The sequence below is a fragment of the Marmota flaviventris genome, chromosome 1, assembly GCF_047511675.1.
Source record: "Marmota flaviventris isolate mMarFla1 chromosome 1, mMarFla1.hap1, whole genome shotgun sequence".
NCBI lineage: Eukaryota > Metazoa > Chordata > Mammalia > Rodentia > Sciuridae > Marmota > Marmota flaviventris.
The window spans coordinates 119,380,755-119,397,340 of NC_092498.1; the positions used below are offsets into that span (position 1 = coordinate 119,380,755).

The 16,586-nt window shown below is 38.3% G+C and overlaps 1 protein-coding gene across 10 annotated transcripts in view; it reads left to right on the forward strand.

The window, feature by feature from the left end:
- The window catches only part of Depdc5 (DEP domain containing 5, GATOR1 subcomplex subunit), a 148,909-nt gene that overhangs the window by 43,399 nt on the left and 88,924 nt on the right, over positions 1 to 16,586 (forward strand). For all 10 annotated transcript variants that reach the window (XM_071615617.1, XM_071615634.1, XM_071615628.1 and 7 more), the window contains 6 exons: positions 694 to 828; positions 1,888 to 1,949; positions 2,071 to 2,144; positions 13,165 to 13,234; positions 14,397 to 14,433; positions 15,659 to 15,779. In XM_071615617.1, coding sequence (XP_071471718.1) covers positions 694 to 828; positions 1,888 to 1,949; positions 2,071 to 2,144; positions 13,165 to 13,234; positions 14,397 to 14,433; positions 15,659 to 15,779 — 499 coding nt within the window. The remainder of the gene's footprint in view (positions 1 to 693; positions 829 to 1,887; positions 1,950 to 2,070; positions 2,145 to 13,164; positions 13,235 to 14,396; positions 14,434 to 15,658; positions 15,780 to 16,586) is intronic.

The window sequence follows — 16,586 nt, forward strand, 5'->3', positions numbered from 1 at the left end:
AACCAATTAAAAAAAAAAAGAAAAACAAAAGGAAAAATTAATAAAAGTAGGGGCTGGGGTTGTGGCTCAGTGGTAGAGTGCATGCCTAGCAGGCGTGAGGCACAGGGTTCGGTCCTCAGCACCACATAAAAGTAAAATAAAGATATTGGGTCCACCTACAACTAAAAAATAAATATTAAAAAAAATAAATAAAAGTATAGAATGGTATATCAAATAAGAAAAAGTCACTCCCCCATCAGTACTTTTCAAGAGGAGTCAATTGTTAGGAAATGTGGTGTGATTTCCTTCCTAAGGATCATTGTCCTTGTGTTTTTGTGGTAGCTGAGATACTATTATTTGCCAATAACAGAAACCTTCTGAGTTGGTTTAAATATTTGGTTTTGGAAGTTTCAGTACAGATTCCTTGATGGGTTATTAAATTTATGGCATGAAATTTGAGCATTTAGGCTGCACAAGGCAAGTCTTAAGCATTGATAAGGGGGATTGACAAAAGTGACAGTAATATAGTCCTTTGTTGAGGGAGTTGTTAATGTAAAAGAGGAAAGACATACATTTTAGTTAGAATTCAGGTCAGAGAGTGGCAATAGCTATTATTAAAATATGCATAAAATGCTCAGAGCACAGAGATACTTACTAGTAACTAGTTTTTGAAAAGCTGTTAACATTATTGGGGAATTTTTGTTTTCTTTTAAGTGTTTGACAAGCACTATATCAACCGCAACTTTGACCGGACTGGGCAGATGTCTGTGGTGATCACGCCTGGGGTGGGTGTCTTTGAAGTGGACCGCCTACTCATGATTTTGACCAAGCAACGGATGATAGATAATGGTAACACTGTCTTGTTTGTACTGTCTCTTGTGTTCAGGGTCCGACTTGTCCTTAGATCTCTGAGTTTTTATTGACTTTAGAGTTATGAGAAGCTCTACAAGGTGTTCTGTGTGTCATCTTTCTTAATGTATTTTTTTTTTGGGGGGGGACGGGGGGATTGGACCCAGGGCCTCATACATACTAGGCAAGCACTGTACCACTGAGCTACATTCCCAGCCCTTTTTATATTGAGACAAGGTCTTCCTAAGTTGCCCTGGCTGGCCTCAGACTTATAATTCTCCTGCCTCAGCCTTCTGAGTGGCTGAGATTATAGGTTTGCACCACTGTATCTGGCCCTTCCTCAGAATTTTTTAATATGTTAGTGTATCTTGTTTATCTCTAAAGGGAATATCTGGTATTCTGAGTTTCCAAACATATTTGACACTAGGAACTCCTTTCTAGGGGAGATTATTTTAAAAGACAAATGTGCCATCAGCTTATGTTTGGTGGAAACATTAGTAAATTATCTGGTCCAATCCTCTTTCTTTGATGTGCCATGCATCCCTATCTTGGATCCGTATTCCCAGTTTGATTTGTGTATCATCAAAGAGATAGAATTGAGAAAGTAAATCATGATTGCCAATAAAGAAGCCCTGGGGCTATGGATGTAGCTCAGGGGTAGAGTGCTTGCCTAGTATGTATGAATCTCTGGGTTCAATACCCAGCACCATACAAAAAAAGAAAAAAGTTCTGTTAAGTGATCTAGATTGTTTTATATTATCAAGATTATAAGATTCCTTTTACTTCTTGATCTTAAAACTTGAATAAAGGAGCCCTTGTCATTTTTCATGAATCATGACTTGGAGGGCACTCAGGCTAATTTTCAAGCACTGAATAGTGTGACAGGATTTGATAGAGGAAAAAAATAGACAAAATGCATCTGTTTACTGTGCTGAGTAGGTAGCACTACCGAGGTTAAGTAGAATGGTATGCTGACTTTGCTTCAGTCCAGGCTAAATAACATCATTAATAGATTGGAAAACTAATCTCTGCTGTTCCCCTCCCCTTACTCTTTTTTAGGAATTGGTGTAGACTTGGTGTGCATGGGAGAGCAACCCTTACATGCTGTCCCATTGTTCAAGGTGATTAGATTTTGAATTGTTTTCCCAAAGGCCAATTGGAAAATAGTTAAAAACAGAAAAGGTGGAACAGTTCCTTGTCTGTCTTCTTTTCTAGCTTATCTTTGTGCTTTTTCCCTCACAGCTACACAATCGGAGTGCTCCTCGAGATTCTCGGCTGGGTGATGACTATAATATTCCTCATTGGATAAACCACAGGTAGGCATGATCAACAGTAGATGATAAGGATTTTGAATAGTGTCCTTGCTGTTTTCTCTTTAACTCTGTTCTTTTTTTAAAAATATAAATAAATAAATAAATATTTTTAGCTGTTGATAGACCTTTATTTATTTATATGTGGTGCTGAGATTTGGACCCAGTGTCTCACACATGTCAGGCAAGGCCTCTACCACTGAGCCCCAGCCCCAGCCCTTTAACTCTGTTCTTATGGCACTAAACCTTTTGTCACAAGAATGTGGGACTGGGAATGTAGCTTAGTAGTAGAGCACTTGCCTAGCATTTGTAAAATCCTTGGCTTTGAGCCCCACCACAATAACAACACGGGAGCTAAAGTTCTAGCATTTACTTAACAATTCTCTATATGCAAAATTTCAACAGTAACGTGGATCAGCTTATAGTGAAAAATAAAACAGGTCTTGAATACCATATTTCTGCTACTATTACCAAGTCCTATTCCCAACTCCCACAGCCCCTAGCAGATCAACTTTGTGCCTGGCCCCCTCCATTTGTAGAAAAGTTCCCATGACCTTGTCCACATGAGATATAGTCTCAGTATCCATGCTGATTTCAGCTCAGCCTCTTCTCCACATAGGATATGGTCTCAGTGTTGCTGCTGATTCCAGCTCAGAGTAGTTTCTTTCATCCCTCTGCTAATACCACTGCCTTATCCTGTCCTCATTTTTTTCAACTATTACACTAATCTCATTGATATGTCTATTTCTTTTTATGATGATGATGATGATAATGATAATGATTATTTGATACTGGGGATTGAACCCAGTGGCACTTTACCATTGAGCTACATACCTAGCCCTTTTTATTTTTTGAGACAGAGACTCTTTAAGTTGCTGAAGGTCTTGTTAAGTTGCTCAGGCTGGCCTTGAACTTTTGATCCTCCTGTCTCAGCCTCCCGAGTATCTGGAATTGAAACATGTGCCATTGCACCCAACTGGTGTGTCTGTTTCTAGTCTGTCCTTTCTTCAAACCATCCTTTAGGCCAAGGTTTTTCCACCTTGACACTACTGACATTTTGGACCAGAACAACATTTTTTGTTGTGGGGGATTGTCCTGTGTATTGTAGAAAACTGAGCAGCATCCTTGACCTCTCCTCACGAGATACCAGTGGCTTAAACCCACAGTTGTGACAACCAAGAATGTCTATAGACATTGCCATATGTTCCTTGAGTGCCCAGATCCTGCACCCCCATTTAGAAGCATTTCTTTAAGCCAGTGGTTTTCTTCTTTTCTTTTTATTTTGTTCTTAAGTGACAAGACTTTTTTTCCTGGAATTTTAATATAGAAAAGTGAAAAAGTATTAGTGTTCCTCTCTCACACAATAGGCCCTGATGTAGCACCAAGGAACCTTGAAGTCTGGGACAAATGTCTGTCAACCAGTGCCTTACCTGATTGTTAGAGTTATTTTTCTGTAAAACCAAATCCTATTGCCCTTTCTCTCTCTCTCTTTTTTTTTTTTTTAGAGAGAGAGAGAGAGAATATTTTTAACATTTATTTTTTAGTTTTTGGTGAACACAACATTTTTATTTTTATGTGGTGCTGAGGATCGAACCCAGTGCCCCGTGCATGCCAGGTGAGTGTGCTACCGCTTGAGCCACATCCCCAGCCCTGCCTTTTCTCTTTTAATTTCTCATGCCAGCTAGATAAAGACTAGAGCTTTTGACATCTGTGACTTCCTGTCCTACTACTTGCCCTCTTTCATTCTATATGGCAGATATACCTCACTGTTACTTCTTCTGGGTCTTCCTGCCTAGAAGGACTGTCTGCCTGCCCTTCTTTTGTAAATGTCTATTCATCCTCTGAGGCCCAGCTCGAACATATCTCTTCTCTTGAGTCTTTTCTGTACTGCTCCTGATAGCCAATAGCTGCTTTTTTTTTCATTACTTCTGGAGCATTCTACCTTTCTCTGTTGTCTTTTTTATGCTGAGACTCATGAAGGCCAGACTGCTTGACTTACATCTCAAGCTCAATAGAACTTTACATTTTGGTTTTATTTAGTTTCAAATCTTTACTGGAAACCACCTTGAAAACTCATCATAAATGTTGAGTTTTGCCTTATTGTGTTTATCCATTATCTTTCTTTTAGGATATGTTACCATTAGTATGGTGGTTGTTGTAATTATTCATAGGTGAGGAATTAGGAATGAACAAGGTAGGATTAGTTTTTTAAATTTTTTTTATTGGTTGTTCAAAACATTACAAACCTCTTGACATATCATATTTCATACATTAGATTCAAGTGGGTTATGAACTCCCATTTTTACCCCAAATACAGATTGCAGAATCACATCGGTTACACATCCACATTTTTACATAATGCCATATTAGTAACTGTTGTATTCTGCTACCTTTCCTATCCTCTTCTATCCCCCCTCCCCTCCCATCTTCTCTCTCTACCCCATCTACTGTAATTCATTTCTCTCCTTGGTTTTTTTTTCCCATTCCCCTCACAACCTCTTATATGTAATTTTGTATAACAATGAGGGTCTCCTTCGATTTCCATGCAATTTCCTTTTTCTCTCCCTTTCCCTCCCACCTCATGTCTCTGTTTAATGTTAATCTTTTCCTCCTGCTCTTCCTCCCTGCTCTGTTCTTAGTTACTCTCCTTATATCAAAGAAGACATTTGGCATTTGTTTTTTAGGGATTGGCTAGCTTCACTTAGCATAATCTGCTCTAATGCCATCCATTTCCATGCAAATTCCATGATTTTATCATTTTTTAGTGCTGCGTAATACTCCATTGTGTATAAATGCCACATTTTTTTTATCCATTCATCTATTGAAGGGCATCTGGGTTGGTTCCACAGTCTAGCTATTGTGAATTGTGCTGCTATGAACATCAATGCGGCAGTATCCCTGTAGTACGCTCTTTTAAGGTCTTCAGGGAATAGTCTGAGAAGGGCAATAGCTGGGTCAAATGGTGGTTCCATTCCCAGCTTTCCCAGGAATCTCCATACTGCTTTCCAAATTGGCCGCACCAATTTGCAGTCCCACCAGCAATGTACAAGAGTACCCTTTTCCCCACATCCTCGCCAGCACTTGTTGTTTGACTTCATAATGGCTGCCAATCTTACTGGAGTGAGATGGTATCTTAGGGTAGTTTTGATTTGCATTTCTCTGACTGCTAGAGATGGTGAGCATTTTTTCATGTACTTGTTGATTGATTGTATGTCCTCCTCTGAGAAGTGTCTGTTCAGGTCCTTGGCCCATTTGTTGATTGGGTTATTTGTTATCTTATTGTTTAATTTTTTGAGTTCTTTGTATACTCTGGATATTAGGGCTCTATCTGAAGTGTGAGGAGTAAAAATTTGTTCCCATGATATAGGCTCCCTATTTACCTCTCTTATTGTTTCTCTTGCTGAGGAAAAACTTTTTAGTTTGAGTAAGTCCCATTTGTTGATTCTTGTTATTAATTCTTGTGCTATGGGTGTCCTATTAAGGAATTTGGAGCCCGACCCCACAGTATGTAGATCGTAGCCAACTTTTTCTTCTATCAGACGCAGAGTCTCTGATTTGATATCAAACTCCTTGATCCATTTTGAGTTAACTCTTGTGCATGGCGAGAGAAGGGGATTCAGTTTCATTTTGTTGCATATGGATTTCCAGTTTTCCCAGCACCATTTGTTGAAGATGCTATCCTTCCTCCATTGCATGCTTTTAGCCCCTTTATCAAATATAAGATAGTTGTAACTTTGTGGATTAGTCTCTGTGTCCTCTATTCTGTACCATTGGTCCACCCGCCTGTTTTGGTACCAGTACCATGCTGTTTTTGTTACTATTGCTCTGTAGTATAGTTTGAAATCTGGTATCGCTATACCACCTGATTCACACTTCCTGCTTAGAGTTGCTTTTGCTATTCTGGGTCTTTTATTTTTCCATATGAATTTCATAATTGCTTTATCTATTAATACAAGAAATGTCATTGGGATTTTGATTGGCATTGCATTGAACCTATAGAGAACTTTTGGTAATATCGCCATTTTAATGATGTTGGTTCTGCCTGTCCATGAACAGGGTATATTTTTCCATCTTCTAAGATCTTCTTCTATTTCTCTCTTTAGGGTTTGTAGTTTTCATTGTATAAGTCTTTCACCTCTTTTGTTAGGTTGATTCCCAAGTATTTTATTTTTTTTGAGGGTATTGTGAATGGGGTGTTTTTCCTCATTTCCATTTCAGAAGTTTTGTCGCTGATATACAGGAATGCCTTTGATTTATGCGTGTTGATTTTATATCCTGCCACTTGGCTGAATTCATTTATTAATTCTAGGAGTTTCTTTGTAGACCCTTTTGGGTCTTCTAGGCATAGAATCATGTCGCCCACAAATAGTGATAATTTAAGTTCTTCTTTTCCTATTTTTATGCCTTTAATTTCTTTCGTCTGTCTAATTGCTCTGGCCAGTGTTTTGAGAACTATATTGAATAGAAGTGGTGATAGAGGGCATCCCTGTCTTGTTCCAGATTTTAGAGGGAATGCCTTCAATTTTTCTCCATTCAGAATGATGCTAGCCTGAGGCTTAGCATAGATAGCTTTTACAATGTTGAGGTAAGTTTCTGTTATACCTAGTTTTTCTAATGTTTTGAACATAAAGGGATGCTGTACTTTGTCGAATGCTTTTTCTGCGTCTATCGAGATGATCATATGGTTCTTATCTTTAAGTCTATTGATGTGGTGAATAACATTTATTGATTTCCGTATATTGAACCATCCTTGCATCCCAGGGATGAATCCTACTTGATCATGGTGCACAATTTTTTTGATGTGTTTTTGTATCCGATTCGCCAGAATTTTATTGAGGATTTTTGCATCTAGGTTCATTAGAGATATTTGTCTGTAGTTTTCTTTCTTTGAGGTGTCTTTGTCTGGTTTCGGAATCAGGGTGATGTTGGCCTCATAGAATGAATTTGGAAGAGCTCCCTCTTTTTCTATTTCCTGAAAAACTTGAAAAGTGTTGGTATTAATTCTTCTTTAAAGGTTTTGTAAAACTCTGCTGTATACCCATCCGGTCCTGCGCTTTTCTTGATTGGTAGTTTTTTGATTGCTTCTTCTATTTCATCCATTGATATTGGTCTGTTCAAATTGTGTGTATCCTCCTGACTCAGTCTGGGCAAATCATATGACTTAAGAAATTTATCGATGTCTTCTATTTTATTGGAATATAGGTTTTCAAAATAATTCCTAATTATCTTCTGTATTTCTGTAGTATCTGTTGTGATATTGCCTTTTTCATCCCGTATGTTAGTAATTTGAGTTCTCTCTCTTCTTCTCTTCGTTAGCATGGCTAAGGGTCTGTCGATGTTATTTATTTTTTCGAAGAACCAACTTTTAGTTTTGTCAATTTTTTCAATAGTTTCTTTTGTTTCAATTTCATTGATTTCCACTCTGATTTTAATTATTTCTTGCCTTCTGCTACATTTGCTGTTGTTTTGCTCTTCCTTTTCTAGGGCTTTGAGATGAAGTGTGAGCTCATTTATTTGTTGGTTTTTTCTTTTTTTGAGGAATGACCTCCAGGTGATGAATTTCCCTCTTAAAACTGCTTTCATTGTGTCCCATAGATTCCGATATGTTGTGTCTGTATTTTCATTTATCTCTAAGAATTTTTTGATTTCCTCCTTTATGTCTTCTCTAACCCATTGATCATTCAATAACATATTGTTCATTTTCCATGTGATGTAGGATTTTTCCTTCCTTCTTTTATCATTGATTTCCAGTTTCATTCCATTATGATCAGATAAAATGCATGGTATTATCTCCACCCCCTTATATTTACTGAGGGTTGCCCTATGGCATAATATATGGTCTATTTTTGAGAAGGATCCATGTGCTTCTGAGAAAAAAGTATATCCACTTGATGATGGTTGATATATTCTATATATGTCAGTTAAGTCTAGGTTATTGATTGTGATATTGAGTTCTATAGTTTCTTTATTCAACTTTTGTTTGGAGGATCTGTCCAATGGTGAGAGAGGTGTGTTGATGTCACCCATAATTATTGTGTTGTGTTCTATTTGATTCTTGAACTTGAGGAGAGTTTGTTTTATGAACGTCGCAGCACCATTATTTGGTGCATAAATATTGATAATTGTTATGTCTTGTTGATGAATGGTTCCTTTTAACAGTATATAATGTCCTTCCTTATCCCTTTTGATTAACTTAGTGTTGAAGTCGATTTTATTCGATATGAGAATGGCCACCCCTGCTTGCTTACGAGGACCGTGTGCGTGGTATATTTTTTCCCAACCTTTCACCTTCAGCCTGTGTATGTCTTTTCCAATCAGATGTGTCTCCTGGAGGCAGCATATTTTTGGATTTGTTTTTTTAATCCATGTTACCAGCCTATGTTGCTTTATTGGAGAGTTTAAGCCATTAACGTTTAGAGTTACTATTGATATATGGTTTGTACTTCCAGCCATGTTTGATTATTTATCTTTTTTTAAAATTTAGTTTGTTTCTCCATGATTAGCTTTCCCCCCGCCCTCTGTCTTTACTGAGGTACTTCCCACTCTTGGTTTTGGTTGTTGTTTTTCATTTCTTCCTTGTGTAGTGTTTTGCTCAAGATGCTTTGCAGTGCTGGTTTTCTGGCTACAAATTCTTTTAACTTTTGTTTATTATGAAAGATTTTTATTTCGTTGTTGTACCTGAAGCTTAATTTTGCTGGATACAAAATTCTTGGTTGGCATCCATTGTCTTTCAGTGTTTGAAATACGTTGTTCCAGGATCTTTTCGCTTTCAGCGTCTGTGATGAAAAATCCGTTGTTAACCTAATTGGTTTACCCCTGAATGTAATCTGCCTCCTTTCTCTTGTAGCTTTAATATTTTCTCTTTGTTCTGTATATTGGATTTCTTCATAACAATGTGTCTTGGCTTTGGTCTACTGTGATTTTGTATGCTCGGTGTCCTGTATGCATCTACAATTTGTGTATCCGTTTCCTTTTTTATTTCTGGAAAGTTTTCTATAATTATTTTATTCAGCAGGTTGCTCATTCCCTTGGTTTGAACCTCTATACCTTCTTCTATCCCGATGACTCTTAAGTTTGGTTTTTTTATGTTATCCCATATCTCTTGGATGTTTTTCTCGTGATTCCTTACCAGCCTTTCTGAGTTGGCTAGACTCTTTTCAAGGCTTCTACTTGCTCCACTCTGTTAGTGATACTCTCATTTGAGTTTTTAATTTGGTTTATAGTTTCCTTCATTTCTAGGATTATTGTTTGATTTTTTTTTAGAATCTCTATCTCCTGATAAAGATGCTTATTTGCTTCTTTTATCTGTTTATGTAATTCATTTTCAATGTGTTCTTTCATTGTTTGAATTTACTGTCTCATGTCCTCTTTAAGATTCCATTCCATCTATATTAGGTATTCCTTGAGTTCTTTATTTGACCATTTTTCTGATGCCTCTAGGTCCTCCTGAATAATTAGGCTGTCCTGCATTGTTTGTACTCCTTTTCTTCCTTGCTTTTTCATGCTGCTCATGTTACTTCCTTTTCTGTTTGACTGCTGAGTTACTGTTTACTCCTATAAATTTATTTGATGCTTGGGAGGAAAGGTATTAGAAGGGAAGGGAAGAAGTCACTAAAGAGAATGAGAGTAAGCAGGTAGAATTCAAGGAAGGGGGAATAAGGAAATTGAAAAGAAATGAAAAGACAAAAGAAAAAAATAGAAAAGAAAAAAGAAAAAAAATAATCAAAAAAAATTAAAATTAAAAAAATAATAAAAAAAATTTAAAAAATAAAAAAAAATGAAAATGAACCCCCCCCCCCCAAATTTAATAAATGCAGTCTTAGAGTTTAATTAACTTGTCTTCCAGTAGGTGGAGCTGTGCCCACCAGGCCAAGCTTCTCCTCTCAATATGCGGGAACTAATCACTGTGCAGTAGCTCCTCCTCCCAGACTGGGCGGGTCTCCAATCCTGAGTTCCTAGGGCCTTCTCTTGTGTCTAGTCACTTCCCCACTTTTCCTCAAGCCAGGCCCCGCTCACCGGTGACGCTCACCACAATACTGGCTACACGCCAGGTCTGCTGCTCCCGGGAGCCCTATTTTCTTGAACGACTGGGCACACTCTCCCTGTTTGCCATTCCCTTGTGGAGCTTGGGGCTGAATTTTACTTGCCCTCTGGTAGCCACGCCCCTGGTAGCTGGTGCCAGAGACCTCAGTTGTCAGCACTGGTGGGAGCAGTAGCTGGGGGTTCCGCGCCGCGGGTCCCGCGCCACTCCTGATTCCCTCGGTCTGACTATCGCGCTCATGGGAGAGCTGGGAGGGGCCCTTAAGGTTTCCCCGCTGTGTGGAGAGGGAGGGCTAGGGGGTTACACACCTGTCACCGCCGGTTTCAATGAAGTTATCTCCTCCTCCGCATTCTGGTGACGTCAGTTCTCTGCCATGGTGGTATCCCATGCAAATGGCGACAGTTCGTTCTCTTTGCCGGGTGACCAATGCAACGGGTGGATCCTGACTGGCTCTCCCAAGCCCCGTCTCAATCCCGTGGCCTCTGCCTATGAAGGCTCGGTTGGTATTAACCTCCGCAGGTTCAGAAGGGCCGACCAGTTGTTTCAGCGGGATCGTTTAGTGCTGAGTCACCGCAGTTTGTCTGCGAGACGCAGGTGAACGGGAGCTTGAATTCAGCCGATCCGGGCTTGGTGTGTGTTCTGAGAGGCCCAGACTGTTCGCCCCAGATCCACGTCAGCTCAGCATTGCCTAGTAATCCTGAGCAAACAGCATTTAGACGGTTTATGACTCCCTATGCCCGCGCAGCTGAAGAGGTCAGAGACTTGATCTCTCCGCGCCCGCCGCCATGTTGGGTCTCCTTAGGATTAGTTTTATAAGATGATGTGATAACATTTTTTTTTTCTTTGCAGTGCTAGGGATCACATGTGCATGCTATAGGCAAGTGCTCTACCACTGAGCTCAACCCCAAGTTCCCATTGTACTTTTTTTTTTTTTTGGTATTGAGAATTAAACCAAGAGGTGTTCTGCCACTGAGCTACATTCCTATTCTTTTTAGTTTCCATTTTGAGACAGGGTGTTGCTAACTTGCTCAAGTTGACCTTGCACTTGAGATTCTCTTGCCTCAGCCTTTGAGTTGCTGGGATTACAGGAATGGGCAATTAATTGAATTTTTTAATAGCCTTTCAGATTTATTTCTCAGTTAAAAAAAAAGTTACTGTTTAATTATACATTGTATTTCATGGTTTTTAATTTAGTTATAAAATTCACAAAATTTTATATGAATTGAAGTTTTGTAATTTTCTCAAGTTTTACTTAATAGTATCTTGAATGTTTCCTGAATTATCACTTTTTTTATCATACTAAATTGGTTCTCTACTGCCAGCTAATGATATAGCATGGATTTGCATGTTGGGAGCTTCACCAGGGGCAATGGTAGGGGGTAGCTCAAGACCTGCTTTTCTCATTTCACTGTTAATCCTGTTGCCCAAGCCATTGGTGATGGGAACAAGCGTACAAAGATGGACACTGCTTATAGGAGCCATTTGTTTTCTTCTTTCAGCAAAGCCTCTTCAGAAGTAAGTGGGCAACATGTTTCCACTAGATAAGGCCAGAGGCCTTAGTAAACTTGATCACATTTTCCTAAGTAAGACCATAGTACCCCTGAAGTATTTCAGACTAATGATGAAAATTGATCCACAGAGTAAATTAATATCATATATATATGAATTATACAAGTGGGATGTAGGGGATATGACTGGATATAATGGGACTCTATCTTGGAGATCCTGTAGACCATTCATTCAGTCACATTATATAGTAATGAAAGCTGAGTTTTAGAGAGGTTAAGTGCCTTGCCTGGGGTTGAACAGGGTGTCCATGACAAAGTTGTAGCTGTTACTTTCAATCATTTGAAATCATATTAGACTGACCCTCAGAAATTTCAATTTCATATGGTTCAGTTTAATATAAACCCATTCTTCTGGCTGACATCACTTTATCACTCCGATCTTTTATAATTAGTGTCTGGGAAGAGAGTAGCAGACTCTACTTAGTACTTTCCTTGATACCATTGGGACAGACAAATCACAGGGGTGTAATCCCTAGGTCTGATGACAGGTAACATTCTTATGTTCTTGTATTTAATATGTCACTAGGATTGCCCCATGGTCTACTGATTATTTGCCAACATTGTGCCTTTTAATATTTTTTTTATTTTTGCAGAGATTTGATGGAAGGTGTGGATTGGTCACCATTCCAAATCTCATTTAAAAGTTAATGATAGAAGAGAATACAAGAGATACCTGAGGAATAGAAAGGCTTTATAGCCTTCATTTATTCATTCATTCATTCATTCATTCAGTGTACCCAGTGCAAAACTGGTTTTTATTTTTTTGTGTGCTTAGACATTACTGTATTAAGATTATTTTCAGAGGGATTAAGATTTGATGGGGGCTGGGGATGTGGCTCAAGTGGTAGCACGCTCGTCTGGCATGCGTGCGGCCCGGGTTCGATCCTCAGCACCACATACAAAAACAAAGATGTTGTGTCTGCCGAAAACTAAAAAATAAGTATTAAAAAAAAATTCTCTCTCTCTTTAAAAAAAAAAAAGATTTGATGGTTTCTTCCATCTTTTTCTTGAGTACTAATCCTTTCCCTTTCTTGTCTGGCTTTTTCGTGCTTACTAAATGCTGATCTATGAGTGAGTGATAAGAACCTCTCTTGTGCCCAATCCATGGCAAAAATCAAGGTGAAAAGTATCACGGGGTAAATAGATTTAATCCCTGCCACAAGGAGGAAATTCTGATCCAATTATAGTTAGCATATAGGATTAGCACACATGAAACAACTTATGGGAAAAAAGTTATAGAATAATTAAAAACATAATTAGTGTTTTATAGTGATTGCAAAAGAAGTTAGAATATGAAAGTTCAGTGAAGCCTAAAAACAGTGCCAATCATGGGAGGGCAGGTCCATGCTTAGGATTACAGCTGTGTCTTAAGGTTTTGATTAATGACCCTGTTTACTTTTTTTTTTTTTTTTAATAGTTTCTACACATCCAAAAGCCAGCTTTTTTGTAACAGTTTCACCCCACGAATTAAACTGGCCGGAAAGAAGGTAGGTGTCATCAAACCCTCAGAACCTTTGGGAACTGTCACACATCAATGTAATTATAATATATGATTCTGGGGTACCTTTATCTCTCCACATGGTCATAAATAGGGTTTAAGAAATTTACCTTAGAATTATACAATTTTTGAATGGGTGTGGTAGCACATACTTGTCAGCCTTCCTACTCTTGAGGCAGAGGCAGGAGGATTACAAGTTGGAGGTCAGCCTGGGCAACATAGCAAGACCTTGTCTCAAAATTTACAAAAAGGACTGGGGATATAGTTCATTGGTAGATCACTTGCCTATCATGTGTGAGCCCAAGTTCTATCCTTAGTAATGCAGGAGAAAAACAAAAAAGAATGTTATAACTTTCTGTATTAGATAAACATATAATAAGGCAGGGAGTGGGTATGTAAATCAGTGGTAGAGCCCATGTGTAGCATGCACAGGTCCTGGGGTCAATCCCCATTACTCCCAAACAAACAATAAAAGTGATAATGCTATCAGTTTTTCTCCTCCACCTTTGTACTCCGTTTCAGCAAATTGGACAATGTTTGGAGTGCTCTGCTCTGGTGGGTGTAGACAGACAGGTGATGGTGTCATGGAGGAGGGGAAGCATGCAGGGTTCAAGGTGGGACCTAGCCAAGGTAGAACAAATATAGCAGTGGATTGAACATAAGTCTGAAAATTTGGGTTTGTATTTTGACTCTGCCACCTGCTGATTGTATGACTTTGGGCAAATTCCTTTTTCTTCTTTTTTTTAAAAATTTTTTTTATACTTTTATTTTGTTTACTTTTTAAAAAATGAGGTGCTGGGGATCGAACCCATTGCCTCACACGTGCTAGGCAAGGCTGTACCATTGAGTCACAACTCCAGCCCAAATTCCTTATTCTTTATAGAATTGAGTATACTCTCCTTTGAAATGGGGCCAGTTCCACCAGTGGTTGGGGTGGTAAGAATTAATCAGATTTGAGGTGGGAAGTATTGGATCTTGCAAGGTCTGATGCTGTGTAAGGTGGGTGTCAGATCTTAGCTTCCTGCCTTCCCATCAGTTATAGGAAGGGTTGAGACATTGTCTTTGCCCTGGGAGCAGCCACATATATACTATACTTTGTGAGATGTTCTATTCTGGCATAGGAGAGTGATTAAATCTTTTAAATTTTATAGCCTGCCTCTGAAAAAGCAAAAAATGGACGTGATACATGTGAGTATTTTTTATTAATTTTTAAATTTGTTTTAATTAGTTATACATGTCAATAGAATGCATTTATGCACTTTGATATGTCATACATAGATGGGATATAATTTCTCATTTTCCTGAGTGTACATGTTGCATAATCATATTGGTCATGCAGTCACATACATACATAAAGTAATAATGTCTATTTCATTCTACTATCTTTCCTATCCCCAATCCCCTTCCCTCCCCTCCCATCACTTCCCTCTACCTAATCTAAGGTAACAGTATTCTTCTCTAGTGCCTTATTGTGAATTAGCATCTACATATTAGAGAAAACATTTGGCCTTTGGTTTTGTGGGATTGGCTTATTCCGCTTAGCATGATATTCTCCAACTCCAACCATTTATTAACAAATGCCATAATTTCACTCTTCTTTAAAGCTGAATAATATTCCATTGAGTATATATACCACATTTTTTAAAATCCTTTCATCTCTTGAAGGACATCTAAGTTGGTTCCATAGTTTAGCTATTGTGAATTGAGCTGCTGTAAACTTTGATGTGGCTATATTACTGCAGTATGCTGATTTTAAGTCCTTTGACATTTTTTGAGACCTTCTTTCATCACTTTTAGAAAGAGCTAACCCATGGCGACAAAATTACATGAAATTGCTTAAGAAAATTCACTGAACAGTTGGGAGACCTGAATTCCCTTTGTGTCACCTCTTAGCCACCTTGTATTTTTGTCATGTCAATTGCAAGTTGGATGATGACCAAATCTTTTTTTTTGTTTTCCACAGGTCAATTGTAGAGATCAGGTAGAAAGTTTTAAAGCATTAAACATATAAGATGATATGTAGTTTTTAAAAAATAATTGTTTTTAGTTGTAGGTGTACACAATATTTTTATTTTGCTTATATATTTCTGTATGGTGCTGAGGATCGAACCCAGATTGAACCTCATACATGCTAGGCAAGTGCTCTACCACTGACCACAACCCCAGCCCTGGTTGATATTTTTTAACAGGGATCACATAGGAATGAAATGCTACCAATAAGTTGCCTTTATTTAGTTCTGTACTATTTCTTTGTTGCTTTAACTTAAAAGTCATTTCATCTTAACAACCTTATCAATGGGTTATTATCTCCATTTTCTCAGAGGTAGATGATGAACCTAGTGTCTCACAGATGTTGGTGAAGAAATGTGTGAAATGTCTTTGGGTGACAGTTTGTACTATTTGTGTATTTCAGCTCTTGGGACTCCAAAAGAATCTGAGAATGCCCTTCCAATCCAAGTAGATTATGATGCCTACGATGCTCAAGTGTTCAGGCTGCCTGGCCCATCCCGGGCTCAGCGCCTCGCCACCTGCAGGTTTTCAGCTGATTCACTTGGGGTTTATATGAAAGTTATTTAGGAAAACCTGAGGTCTAATACGGACCTTTGTGAGAGCAACCTTGAAAATGTTTTAATTAAAATTAGCCAAATAGGGGCTGGGGATGTGGCTCAAGGGGTAGCGCGCTCGCCTGGCATGCGTGCGGCCGGGTTCGATCCTCAGCACCACATACAAACAAAGATGTTGTGTCCACCGAAAACTAAAAAAAAATAAATATTAAAAAAATTCTCTTTAAAAAAAAAAAAATTAGCCAAATAGAAGCTGTGCCAGGCAGATCATTAGGGATTTGGTTTTCCAGTTCTTTGGCCTAGCCATTTTGTTTGCCATGAAGTAGTGTCTTGAAATAAGAAGATACTTAGGCTTTTTTTAATATATTTTTTTAAGTTGTACTTGGACACAATACCTTTATTTTATTTTTATGTGGTGCTGAGGATCGAACCCAGTGCCTCGCATGTGTTAGGCAAGTGCTCTACCGCCAAGCGGCAACCCCAGCCCCACCCCCACCTTAGGCTTTTTCTAATCAAAGCAAACATTCATAAATTCCAGAATGATCATCTTACTGGCCTGGCACTAAGATATATTCCTGGGCCCAGATTATTATAAGTTTATTATTGCAAGAACACATGAATTTTTCTTTCTTTAATTCCTGTTTGTTATATTTTTTCTGTGGTGTTTGGTTATATAGCAGTTTCTGATTGTGATAGAACTAGATACAACGACTTTGATCTTGTATAAAGCCTATTTACCCCAAATTATAGATATGTATTTTGTATTTTCTTCATATA